This window comes from Tachyglossus aculeatus, chromosome 14 (assembly GCF_015852505.1).
Source record: "Tachyglossus aculeatus isolate mTacAcu1 chromosome 14, mTacAcu1.pri, whole genome shotgun sequence".
Lineage (NCBI taxonomy): Eukaryota > Metazoa > Chordata > Mammalia > Monotremata > Tachyglossidae > Tachyglossus > Tachyglossus aculeatus.
In genome coordinates, this window is record NC_052079.1 from 18669473 (window position 1) to 18683648 (window position 14176).

The 14176-nt window shown below is 48.7% G+C and overlaps 1 protein-coding gene across 1 annotated transcript in view; it reads right to left on the reverse strand.

Annotated features, from left to right (window-relative positions):
• Nucleotides 1-11839, reverse strand: part of CPM (carboxypeptidase M) — a 43350-nt gene extending 31511 nt beyond the window's left edge. The window contains exon 1 of the mRNA XM_038756054.1: nt 11647-11839. Coding sequence (XP_038611982.1) covers nt 11647-11839 — 193 coding nt within the window. The remainder of the gene's footprint in view (nt 1-11646) is intronic.
• Nucleotides 11840-14176: the final 2337 nt, after the last annotated feature.

Sequence of the window (14176 nt, forward strand, 5' to 3'; positions counted from 1 at the left end):
GTATGCCACCAGACTGAAGTTTGTCTCACCAGAGTCCGAAGGCAATGGGTGATTTGTCTGTGTGTGTCTGCCCAAACCAATCAATCAATCAATCGTATTTATTGAGCGCTTCCTGTGTGCAGAGCACTGTACTAAGCGCTTGGGAAGTACAAGTTGGAAACATATACAGTCCCTACCCAACAGTGGGCTCACGGTCTAAAAGGGGGAGACAACCAACTTCTCTTGTGTTTCCTGTTCAGTACCTAAGGATTGGGGAAAGACTTACCAGGCTCGAGTGGTTTTAAAAACAAAACAAAACAAAAAACACCAGCTCTAGAAGGAGGTAAGTATAGTCGCCTATGGAGAAATTCTATTTTACACTTCCAGCACAACTAACATGAGTTATACGGTCGTTACTTCGGCAGCTTTTCAAAACGCTAGCAGTACCCATAGAAATTTTAGGACCTGTTTCTTATTAGAAAAGAGCGCTTGATTTTTAAATAGCCAACTTGATCTCACATTGACGAGCTCTTAAAAAAAAAGTCAGACACCTACGTGCTTAAAACAGGTAGTAACCAACCCAGTCCTATTTTTCCCCCTTTACTTGAACAAGGAACTCAGGAGAGCCCTATTCCTAGCCTTCTCTGGTTTCCAGGAGGCAGAAAGAGAGGATTTTTGCTGTAATTTCTCCTCATTGACTTTCAAATAATTAGTTTTGTCATCCTATATTCCTTCACAATGTCTTTCTCTGCCTGAAGTACATAACAAAACCTCCTGCCACCTAAGTAGGGGGAAGGGAGTGGTCCATTGATTTAAGTGTTTGAGGAGGGATTTCAAAGGACAGTAAACCCTGTAATTGTCTTTTTTTTTTTTTAAAGTGTGGAGGAAAGTGGTTGGAAAATTTGCTCCAGGCCGATACTGTAATCTCCTTGCGGGCAGGGACCCAGGCTTTTACTTTATATTGTGTGTTCCCAGGCACTTAGTACACTGTTTGGCACGAAACAGGCGCTCAGTCACGGCCTCACATAAATGAAGTCCTGTTTTGGTTATGCTTTAATTCCTCCCCTTTTTCTCCTGTAGGCGAGAATCAGAGGGAAGCGGCATGGCTTGGTGGCAAGCGCCTGAGCCCTAATCATCATCATCAATCGTATTCATTGAGCGCTTACTGTGTGCAGAGCACTGTACTAAGCGCTTGGGAAGTACAAATCGGCAACATATGGAGACAGTCCCTACCCAACAGGGGACTCACAGTCTAAAAGGGGGAGACAGAGAACAAAACCAAACATACTAACAAAATAAAATAAAATAAATAGAATAGATATGTACAAGCAAAATAAATAAATAAATAAATAGAGTAATAAATATGTACAAACATATATACATATATGCAGGTGCTGTGGGGAAGGGAAGGAAGTAAGATGGGGGGATGGAGAGGGGGACGAGGGGGAGAGGAAGGAAGGGGCTCAGTCTGGGGCTCTAATCCCAGCTCTGTCCCTCGTCTGTTGTGTGACCTTGGCCAAGTCAGCACGGCTCAGTGGAAAGAGCCCGGGCTTGGGAGTCAGAGGTCACGGGTTCAAATCCCAACTCCGCCGACTGTCAGCTGGGTGACTTTGGGCCAGTCACTTCACTTCTCAGGGCCTCAGTTCCCTCATCTGTAAAACGGGGATGAAGACTGTGAGCCCCGCGTGGGACAACCTGATCACCTTGTAACCTCCCCTGTGCTTTAGAACAGTGCTTTGCACGTAGTAAGTGCTTTAACAGATGCTCACTTTTCTACAAAAACGTTCAGGACATGTTTCCCCACTCCTCAGGAAACTCAAGTGGTTGCCCATCCACCTCCGCATCAAGCTAAAAACTCTCACCATTGGTTTTAAAGCACTAAATCATTTGCCCCCTCCTACCTCGCCTTACTACTCTCCTACCACAACTCAGCCCGAACACTTTGCTCTAATATTCACCTCGCTGTATCTCCATCTCGTTTGTCTCCCCCACATCCTCCTTAAATCCGACAGAAAACGACCCTCTCCCTCCTTCAAAGCCATATGGAAGGCACATCTCCTCCAAGAGGCCCTCCCTGACTAAGCCTCTTCTCCACTGAACTTCTCTGTGCCTCGGTTCCCTCATCTGTAAAATGGGAATTAAGGCTGGGAGCTCCCTGGGGGACAGGGACTGTGTCCAACCTGATGAGCTTGGATCTACCCCAGGGCTTAGAACAGTGCCTGGCACATAGTAAGCGCTTAATATTCAATCGTATTTATTGAGCACTGACTGTGTGCAGAGCACTGTACTAAGCGCCTGGGAAGTACAAGTTGGCAACATATAGAGACGGTCCCTACCCAACAGTGGGCTCACAGTCTAGAAGGGGAAAGGCAGACAAAAAAACAAAACATATAAAATAAAATAAATAGAATATGTACAAGTAAAATAGAGTAATAAATATGTACAAACATATATACAGGTGATACATACAGGTATATGGATGTATCATATACATACACAATACAGAACCTGTATATACAGGTTCTTAATAACAAAAGAATGCTATATATTAAAAAAAAAAAAACCCAACAACCAGGTTCCAGCAGTCTCCAAGCCCTCTGCTCTCCCGTACCACAAGGCCTTCACAACCCTTGGGAGGACCAGTGGGTGCAATAATAATAATAACAATTATTATTATTATAATGGTATTTGTTAAGTGCTTACTATGTGCCAAGCACTGTTCCAAGCACTGGGGGAGATACAAGGTAATCAGGCTGTCCCACGTGGGGCTCACAGTCTCAATCCCCATTTTACAGATGAGGTAACTGAGGCACAGAGAAGCTAAGTGACTTGCCCAAGGTCACACAGCCGACAAGTGGTGGAGCTGGGATTCGAACCCATGACCTCTGACTCCCAAGCCCGGGCTCTTTCCACTGGGCCACGCTGCCCTGAATTCTTGAGCCCTGAGAAGCCTTGTACTTCCCAAGCGCTTAGTACAGTGCTCTGCACACAGTAAGCGCTCAATACGATTGATTGATTGATTCACCAACTCAATTTATCCCACAGGATCATTTAGCAAGCCTTCCCACTAGTAACCTTTGATAGCTAAGGGGAGATTTTTTTTTTTAAAGTAAAATAATCTCCGGATTTAACAACTGTTTGAGGTTTCACAGTAAAATAAACCCGGCCTTTCCTCTGTACTCAGTGTGGTTTGTTAACAATATAGATAAGCTCCCCAAAAAAGTCTTTGACTTTTTAAAGACTCCTATCTCTGAGATCATTAAACTTTGGGATAAAACTTGCGGTCAAATGGTAAGCTCTGCTGCTTCCTCATTGTATTTCCTCTAATAATTGGCCCATCAGGGTTTCCGCCTGACAGGAAGCAACATGACCTAGTGGACGGAGCCCGGATCCGGGGCGAGTCACTTCTCTTCTCTGGGCCTCAGTTTCCTCATCTGTCAAATGGGGATGGAGACGGTGAGCCCCATGTGGGACAGGGACTGGGTCCGACATGATTAGCTTGGATCTACCTCTCAGGGTGGTCTCAGGGGGGCATCTAGAGAGTTTCCAGTCCTCTACGGGTCTCGATTATGAGAGGGAGGGTCAAGCAAGAGGTCTGTCCATTCCATCCCTAGCTGGGCCAGTGGCTAGCGAGTCCACTGTCGGGTAGGGACCGTCTCTCTATGTTGCCACCTTGTACTTCCCAAGCGCTTAGTACAGTGCTCTGCACACAGTAAGCGCTCAATACGATTGATTGGCTTGCCCCAAGTCAAAATAATAATGACGGCATTTGTTAAGCGCTTACTATGTGCAAAATACTAAGCGCTGGGGAGGATACAAGGTGATCAGGCTGTCCCACGTGGGGCTCTCGGTCTTCATCCCCATCTTACAGGTGAGGGAACTGAGGCCCGGAGAAGTGAAGTGACTTGCCCCAAGTAACACAGCTGACAATTATTCTCTCCACGCCCCCCCCTCGTCTTACCTCCTTCCCTTCCCCACAGCACCTGTATATATGTTTGTACACATTTATTACTCTATTTATTTTACTTGTACCTATCTATTCTATTTATTTTATTGTGTTAGTATGCTTGGTTTTGTTCTCTGTCTCCCCCTTCTAGATAGTGAGCCCGCTGTTGGGTAGGGACCGTCTCTCTATGTTGCCAACTGGGACTTCCCAAGCGCTTAGTCCAGTGCTCTGCACACAGTAAGCGCTCAATAAATACGATTGATTGATTGACTGACTGACTGACAAGTGGCGGAGCCGGGATTTGAACCCATGGCCTCCGACTCCCAAGCCCGGGCGGGCTCTCTCCACTGCACATAGTAAGCGCTTAACAAATGCCTTCATTATTATTATATTATTATATATATTATATATATTATTTATATACATTATATATATTATATCATCAATCGCATTTATTTATAAATACGTATTTATTTACGTACTTATTCTTACGTATTTATTTATTTATGTATTTATTTATAAATACGAATATAAATATTTATATCAATAATATAATAATCAATATTATTATTTACAAATACGAACATAAATATTTATATTCATAATACAATAATCAATATTAATTATATTCATATAATTAATTATTTTTATAATTAATCAATATTAATATAACCAACTATATTTATAATTAGTTAATATAATTAATTATTAATATTGATATTAAATATTAATATTATTATATTATATTAAGGCTAGTCACGGTTAACCAGGCGCAGGTTGGGGCAGGCTCGCAAGCGCAACGTGGGGCGTTCAACCCAGCCCAATGCCGTGGCTCCGTCTACGGAGGATGGAGGGTCTTCGGCTCGACCCGGTGGCAAACTGAGCCCCTCCAGGAGCACAGCCCAGGGCGAGTTCACTCAGCCATCCAGCCGGGCAATTAATAATAATGACGGCATTTATTAAGCGCTTACTACGTGCAAAGCACTGTTCTAAGCGCTGGGGTAGATACAAGGTGATCAGGTTGTCCCACGGGGGGCTCCCAGTCTTCATCCCCATTTGACAGATGAGGCAATTGTATCTATTGAGCACTTGCTGTATGCAGAGCACCATATTGGGGGTTGGAAGAGAAAAAAACCAAACAATAAACACCAGTGTACTCTTCCCCAGCGCTCAATACAAAAATCTGCGCACAGTAAGCACTTAAAACTATTACTTTTTTGAAAAACCACTAATCCTTGCTGAGCAGAGCACTTTCGGTTCCCCGCGCTTTTCCAGCTCATCGGGTGAGGAAGTTTAGCTGGATAGTCCAAATCCCGGCTCCGCCAATTGTCAGCTGTGTGACTCTGGGCAAGTCACTTAACTTCTCTGGGCCTCAGTTACCTCATCTGGAAAATGGGGATTAAGACTGGGAGCCCCCCGTGGGACAACCTGATAGCCTTGTAACCACCCCAGCGCTTAGAACCGTGCTTTGCACATAGTAAGCGCTCAACAAATGCCATTATTATTATTATTATTATTGTAACCTCCCCAGCACTTCGAACAGTGCTTTGCACATAGTAAGCGCTTAATAGAGAAGCAGCGTGGCTCAGTGGAAAAGAGCCCGGGCTTTGGAGTCAGAGGTTATGCGTTCGAATTCCGGCTCCGCCGCATGTCTGCTGTGTGACCTTGGGCAAGTCACTTCACTTCTCTGAGCCTCAGTTACCTCATCTGGAAAATGGGGATTAAGACTGTGAGCCCCACGTGGGACAACTTAATCACCTTGTATCCCCCCCAGCGCTTAGAACAGTGCTCTGCACATAGTAAGCGCTTAACAAATGCCATCATTATTATTATTATTAATAAATGCCATCATTATTATTATTATTGTTATAGTCGGGAAATGTACTTTTTATGCTTGTATTAGGTCAAGCGCTTAACAAATGCCATCATTATTATTATTAATAACAAATGCCATCATTAGTATTATTATTGTTATAGTCGGGAAATGTACTTTTTATGCTTGTATTAGGTCAAGGGAAATAGATTAAACAGGACCAAGCAGGCCTAGTGGAAGCAATATGAGACTAGGACGCAGGAGGTGTTTCGTTTTTTTTTAAAACAGTCTTCTAGGCTGTGAGCCCACTGTTGGGTAGGGACCGTCTCTATGTGTTGCCAACTTGGACTTCCCAAGCGCTCAGTACAGTGCTCTGCACACAGTAAGCGCTCAATAAATACGACTGAATGAATGAATAAAATGGTTTCTGTTGAGGGCTTAGTATGTGCCAGGCACCGTACTAAGCACTGGGCAGATGTGGGCTAATCAGGTTCCTCTCCCCCTCGTCCCCCTCTCCATCCCCCCCATCTTACCTCCTTCCCTTCCCCACAGCACCTGTATATATGTATATATGTTTGTACAGATTTATTACTCTATTTATTTATCTTACTTGTACCTATCTATTCTATTTATTTTATTTTGTTGGTATGTTTGGTTTTGTTCTATGTCTCCCCCTTCTAGACTGTGAGCCCACTGTTGGGTTGGGACTGTCTCTATATGTTGCCAGCTTGTACTTCCCAAGCGCTTAGTCCAGTGCTCTGCACACAGTAAGCGCTCAATAAATACGATTGATTGATTGACACTGGCCCCGTCTCACATGAGACTGTTCCCTGTCTCCCCCTTCTAGACTGTGAGCCCACTGTTGGGTTGGGACTGCCTCTATATGTTGCCAATTTGTACTTCCCAAGCGCTTAGTACAGTGCTCTGCACATAGCAAGCGCTCAATAAATACGATTGATGATGATGATGATGATGATGATGAAGGAGGCGATGGCAAACCACTTCCATATTTTGACCCAGAAAACTCCACGGATCCACTCCCGGAACAACTGCAGACGGCGACGGGGTGTTCCGGGAGAGACGTGTCCGTGGTCACCGGGTGACCTTTCAAGTCACTTAATCTTCTCTGGACCTCAATTTCCTCATCTGTTAAATAGGTAGTCATCATCAATCATATTTATTGAGCGCTTACTGTGTGCAGAGCACTGTAGTAAGCGCTTGGGAAGTACAAGTTGGACTGGAAGCCCCATGGGGGACGGAGGCGAGGCCTGATCTAACTGCACTGACCTCGGTCCTTGGCGCCTAGCAAGTGCTTAAATACAATACGTATTTTTCGCTTGTGCTGTCGAATCCTTTCGACATCACTTAGCGGTAACGAGGCTTGAAGCGCTTTGCACATAGTAAGCGCTCAATAAATACGATTGATTGATTGACTGATTGAAAAAACCTATAATGGCCCAATTTCACATTCCACACACACAAAAAATGGAATCTTTACTGTGTTCTGTTCAAACACAAACATCACCTTTTTCCCTTTTCAGAGAAGCAGTGGAAAGAGCCCGGGCTTTGGAGTCAGAGGTCGTGGGCTCGAATCCCGACTCTGCCACATGTCTGCTGTGAGGCCTTGGGCAAGTCACTTAACTTCTCTGAGCCTCAGTTCCCTCATCTGTAAAATGGGGATTAAGACTGTGAGCCCCACATAGGACAACCTGATCACCTTGTATCCCCCCACAGCGCTTAGAACAGTGCTCTGCACATAGTAAGCGCTTAACAAATGTCATTATTATTATTATTTTCCCCCATTGAGGAAAGGTATGGGAGTTGAAGGAATCTCAGTTCAACCAAACAAATCCAAATATGTAAAAGCCAAATCAAGGACGATCATAAAAAGCATAGGTGCGAAGCTGGGTATTTGGAAATGATATTTCAGCACAAAGTCACAGGCTTTCTGGTAATCCCCTTTTAGGTATCGACAGTCAAACTGCACTGATTCCACAACCTCGCGATGAGACAGCGTGACCCAGAGAAAATCAATCAATCAATCGTACTTATTGAGCACTTATTGTGTGCAGAGCACTGTACTAAGCGCTTGGGAAATACAAGTCGGCAACACATAGAGACAGTCCCTACCCAACAGCGGGCTCACAGTCTTGAAGGGGGAGACAGAGAACAAAACCAAACATACTAACAAAATGAAATAAATAGAATAGATATGTACAAGTAAGATAAATAAATAAATATGTACAAACATATATACATATATACAGGTGCTGTGGGGAAGGGAAGGAGGTAAGATGGGGGGGATGGAGAGGGGGACGAGGGAACATCACAACCTGGGAGTCCGAGGGCTCGGGGTCCAATCCCGGCTCCACCACTTGCTTGCTGTGTGACCTTGGGCAAGTCACTTCCCTTTTCTGGACCTCAGTTTCCTCATCTGGAAAATGGGGATTCGATACCCGTTCTCCCTCCTACTTAGACTGTGAGCCCCGAGTGAGAGACAGAGACTGTCTGACCTGATTAACTTGTATCTATCCCACCACTTAACACATAGTAAGCACCTAACAAATACCACAATTATTATCATTACGTGGTCCTACTTAGAATCAGTTTATTTAGAACAGTATTCTGCACTGTCATGAGAAAATATATATATATATAATATATAAATAAAATAAAATAAATAAATAAAATAAAATATATATATTATATATATCATATATTTATTTTATTTATTTATTTATTTTATATATATATATATATATATATATATATATATACCCATAGAGTCGCCAAGAATCGGAAACTACTCGACAGCATTCGATAATAATTCTGCACTGTAATCTTCTTTTTCCAGCTTCCTCATATAAATTCAAGACACCAGGCTATCGTTATTAAACAAAATGCCACATGGGGAAAGACTTTAACACTCCAAGTTAGGAATGAAATCAGTCCACGGTATGTAGCATTTAGTGGGGAAGCAGCATGGCCCAGGGGAAAAGAGCACAGAACTTTTGGAGTCATTAGGACCTGGGTTCTGTGTGCGACCTTGGGCCAGTCACTTCACGTCCCCGGCCTCAGTTCCCGCATCTGTAAAATGGGGATTGAGGCGGTGAGCCCCACGTGGGACAGGGACGGCGTCCAACCCGACTTGCTGACATCCATTTGTCAGCTGTGTGACTGTGGGCAAGTCGCCTAACTTCTCTGTGCCTCAGTTTCCTCATCTGTAAAATGGGGATTAAGACTGTGAGTCCCACGTGGGACAACCTGATCACCTTGTATCCCCCCAGTGCTTAGAACAGTGCTTTGCACATAGTAAGCGCTTAACAAATACCAACATTATTATTATTACCCACCCGGGCGCTTAGTACAGCGCCTAGCACGCAGTAAGCCCACTTATTACTAAGCACTTGGGAGAGTACAACAGAGTTGGTAGACTCTGCCCACACTCCCTGCCCACAAAGAGCTTACAGTCCAGATGGAGTTTAAGTATTTATTGAGCACTTATTGTGTGCAGGGCACTGTACTGAGCACTTGGGAGAGTATGCTCTAACAGAGATGGTGGGTGCATTCCCTGCCTGCAACGAGCTTACAGTCTAGAGCGGAAGCAGCCTGGCGTAGTGGCTAGAGCCCGGGACTCGGAAGGTCGTGGGTTCTAATCCCAGCTCTGCCACTTCTCTGCTGTGTGACCTTGGGCAAGTTGCTTCACCTCCCTGCGGCTCAGTTCCCTCATCTGGAAAATGGGAATTAAGAGCGTGAGCCCTTTGTGGGACAGGGACTGTGTCCAGCCTAACTTGTATCTACCCCAGACCTTAGAACAGTGCTTGGCACATTTCTAGCCTGTGAGCCCACTGTTGGGTAGGGGCCGCCTCTATATGTTGCCAACTTGGACTTCCTAAGCGCTTAGTACAGTGCTGTGCACACAGTAAGCGCTCAATAAATACGACCGATTGATTGATTAACAAGTACCATAGTTATTATTATCTGTAAAATGGGGATTGAGACTGTGAGCCCCAGGTGGGACAGGGACCGTGTCCAACCCGATTTGCTTGTCTCCACCCCAGTGCTTAGTACAGAGCCTGGCACATAGTAAGCGCCTGGCACAGAGCCAGTGCTTAACACATACCACCATGAGTGTTACAGTGCCTGGCACACAGGAAGCGCTTAAAACATACTATCATGACTATCACAGTGCCTGGAACATAGGAAGCACTTAACACATACTATCATGACTATCACAGTGCCTGGCACATAGCGCTTAATATGTACTATCATGAGTATCACAGTGCCACATAGTAAGCGCTTAACACATGCCATCTTTAGTATTACAATGTCTGGCACATAGCTAGCGCTCAATACATACTATTCATTCATTCATATTTATTGAACGCTTACTGTGTGCAGAGCACTGTACTATGCGCTTGGGAAGTTCAAGTTGGCAACATATAGACACAGTCCCTACCCAACATTCATTCATTAATTCAATCGTATTTATTGAGCACTTACTGTGTGCAGAGCACTGTACTAAGCGCTTGGGAAGTTCAAGTCGGCAACATCTAGAGACGGTCCCTACCCAACAACGGGCTCACAGTCTAGAAGGGGGAGACAGGCAATAAAACATGAGGCCAGGTGTCAAGTCATCAGAATAAATACAAGTAAAACTAGATGCGCATCATTAACAAAATAAATAGAATAGCAAATATGTACGAGTAAAATAAACAGAGTAATAAATCTGTACAAACATATATACAGGTGCTGTGGGGAGGGGAAGGAGGTAGGGTGGGGGGGATGGGGAGGAGGAGAGGAAATTGTATTTAGTGAGTGCTTACTGTGTGCAGAGCACTGGACTAAGCGCTTGGGAAGTACAAGTCGGCAACCTATAGAGACGGTCCCTACACAACAGCGGGCTCACAGGCTAGAAGGGGGAGACAGACAACAAAACAAAACATAAACACCAAATAAAATAAATAGAATTGTATTCATTCATTCAATCGTATTTAGTGAGCGCTTACTGTGTGCGGAGCACTGGACTAAGCGCTTGGGAAGGACAAGTTGGCAACATCAAGAGACGGTCCCTTCCCAACAGCGGGCTCACAGGCTGGAAAGGGGACACAGACGACAAAACAGAAGATACTAACAAAATAGAATAAATAGAATAGTAGTCATTCATTCGTATTTAGTGAGCGCTTACCGTGTGCTGAGCACTGGACTAAGAGCTTGGGAAGGACAAGTCGGCAACATACAGAGACGGTCCCTACCCAACAGCGGGCTCACAGTCTAGAAGGGGGAGACGGACGACAAAACAAAACGTATAAACCAAATAAAATAAATAGAATACTATTCATTCATTCATTCAATCGTATTTATTGAGCGCTTACCATGTGCAGAGCACTGGACTAAGCGCTTGGGAAGTACAAGTTGGCAACATTATAGAGACGGTCCCTACCCAACAGCGGGCTCACAGTCTAGAAGGGGGAGACGGAGAACCAAACCAAACATACTAACAAAATAAAAGAAATAGAATAGATATGTGCAAGTAAAATAGAGTAATAAATATGTACAAACATATATACATATATATATATATACAATCAATACGATTGATTGATTGACAAGTTGGCGACCTGCAGAGACGGCCCCTACCCGACTGTGAGCCCGCTGTTGGGTAGGGACTGTCTCTAGATGTTGCCAACTTGTACTTCCCAAGCGCTTAGTACAGTGCTCCGCACGCAGTAAGCGCTCCGTAAATACGATTGATTGATTGATTGACAGCGGGCTCGCCGACCCCACGGCTCCCCAAGAGAGGGGTGTGTGTGTGTGTGTGTGTGTGTGTGTGTGTGTGTGTGTGTGCGCGTGTGTGTGTGTGTGTGTGTGTGGGTGCGCGCGCGGTGTCGGGGGGAGCCGCCCTGACCTGCGGCGGAGGTTCCGACGCTGTGCAGGTGTGCGATGTCCGGGTGCGCGGCGGCCACGTCCCCCAGGAAGCCCTCCAGGGCCGCCTGCCCGTGGTAGCTGAAGTTCAGCCCCGAGCACGGACACCACCACCACCACGACAGCAGCGACAGCAGCGGCGGCAGCATCAACGGGGGAGGCGGCGGCAGCGCCATGGCGGGGCCGCGGGCCGGACGCCTGCCTACCAACCTCCCTCCCTGCCACCCTCCCTCCCTCTCTGCCTCTCCCGCGGCTCCCGGCCTTCTTCAAGCCTCGTGGAGGGGCGGGGCCCACAGAGGACACGCCCCCCTCCCCCGCTGAGTGACAGCCCCGCCGCCAATCGGAAGGCACGCCCCCTCGTGGGGGCGGGGCCTGGACGGGGACACGCCCCCTTCGCCTCGCTGAGTGACAGCCCCGCCGCCAATAGGGAGACACGCCCCCTCGTGGAGGGGCGGGGCCCACAGAGGACACGCCCCCCTTTCCGCTGAGTGACAGCCCCGCCGCCAATAGGGAGACACGCCCCATCGTGGAGGGGCGGGGCCCACAGAGGGCAAGCCCCCTTCCCGCTGAGTGACAGCCCCGCCGCCAATGGGAAGGCACGCCCCCTCGTGGAGGGGCGGGGCCTGGACGGGGACACTCCCCCTTTCCAAGCTGAGTGACAGCCCCGCCGCCAATGGGAAGGCACGCCCCCTCGTGGGGGCGGGGCCTGGACGGGGACACGCCCCCTTTCCCCGCTGAGTGACGGCACCGCCGCCAATGGGAAGGCACACCGCCTCGTGGAGGGGCGGGGCCTGTCCGGGGATACGCCCCCTTTCCCGCTGAGTGACAGTACCGCCGCCAATGGGAAGGCACGCTCCCTCGTGGAGGGGCGGGGACACGCCCCCTACCCCCCGCTGAGAGACAGTACCGCCGCCAACGGGAAGGCACGCCCCCTCGTGGAGAGGCGGGGCCTGCCCGGGGACACGCCCCCCTTCCGCTGAGTGACAGCCCCCCACCAACAGGGAGAAACGCCCCCTCGTGGAGAGGCGGGGCCTGTCCGGGGACACGCCCCCCCTCCCGCTGAGTGACAGCCCCCCACCAACAGGGAGAAACGCCCCCTCGTGGGGGCGGGGCCTAGACGGGGACTCCGCCCTCCCCCCCCGCTGAGTGAGAGCACCGCCGCCAAAGGGAAGGCACGCCCTCTCGTGGAGGGGCGGGGCCTGGACGGGGACATGCCCCCTTCGCCTCGCTGAGTGACAGCTCCGCCGCCAATCGGGAGACACGCCCCCTCGTGGAGGGGCGGGGACACGCCCCCTTCCCCCGCTGAGTGACAGCCCTGCCGCCAATGGAAAGGCACGCCCCCTCGTGGAGGGGCGGGGCCTGTCCGGGGACACGCCCCCTTTCCCGCGGAGTGACAGTCCCCCACCAATGGGGAGACACGCCCCCTCGTGGGGGCGGGGCCTGGACGGGGACACGCCACCTTGCCCCCACTGAGTGACAGCACCACCGCCAATGGGAAGGCAGGCTCCCTCGTGGAGGGGCGGGGCCTGGCCGGGGACACGCCCCTCCGCCCCCCTGAGTGACAGCTCCGCAGCCAATCGGGAAAGCCGCCCCCTCGTGGGAGGGAAGGGGCCTGTTCGGGACACGCCCCCGCCGCCAATCAGGCGACACGCCCCCTAGCGGGAGGGACGGGGCCTGACCGGGGCCACGCCCCCTTCGCCTCACGGAGTGACAGCTCCGCCGCCAATAGGGAGACACGCCCCCTCGTGGAGGGGCGGGGCCCACAGAGGACACGCCCCCTTCCCCGCTGAGTGACAGCTCCGCCGCCAATCGGGAGGCGCGCCCCCTCGTGGGGGGCGGGGCCTACATAGTACACGCCCCCTTCCCGATGAGTGACAGCCCCGCCGCCAATCGGGAGACACGCCCCCTCGTGGAGGGGCGGGGTTCTAATCCCGACTCCGCCCCTTGTCTGCTGTGTGACCTTGGGCAAGTCACTTCCCTTCTCTGGGCCCTGGGATTCATAATCATAATGATGATGATGATGATGGCATGTGTTAAGCGCTTACTATGTGCCAAGCACTGTTCTAAGCGCTGGGGGGGGGGGATACAAGATAATCAGGTTGTCCCACGTGGGGCTCACAGACTTAATCCCCATTCTCCAGATGAGGGAACTGAGGCCCAGAGAAGTGAAATGACTTGCCCCAAGTCACCCAGCTGAAAACCGGAGGAGTCAGGATTCGAACCCACGACCTCTGACTCCCCAGCCCGGGCTCTATCCACTGAGCCACGCTGCTTCTCTAAGACCATGAGCCCCATATGGGACTGGGACTGTGTTCGACATGGTTAATAATAATAATGATGATGATAATAATAATAATAATAATAATAATGTTGGTATTTGTTAAGCACTTACTATGTGCAAAGCACTGTTCTAAGCGCTGGGGGGGATACAAGGTAATCAGGTTGTCCCACGAGGGGCTCACAGTCTTCATCCCCATTTTACAGATGAGGGAACTGAGGCCCGGAGAACTGAA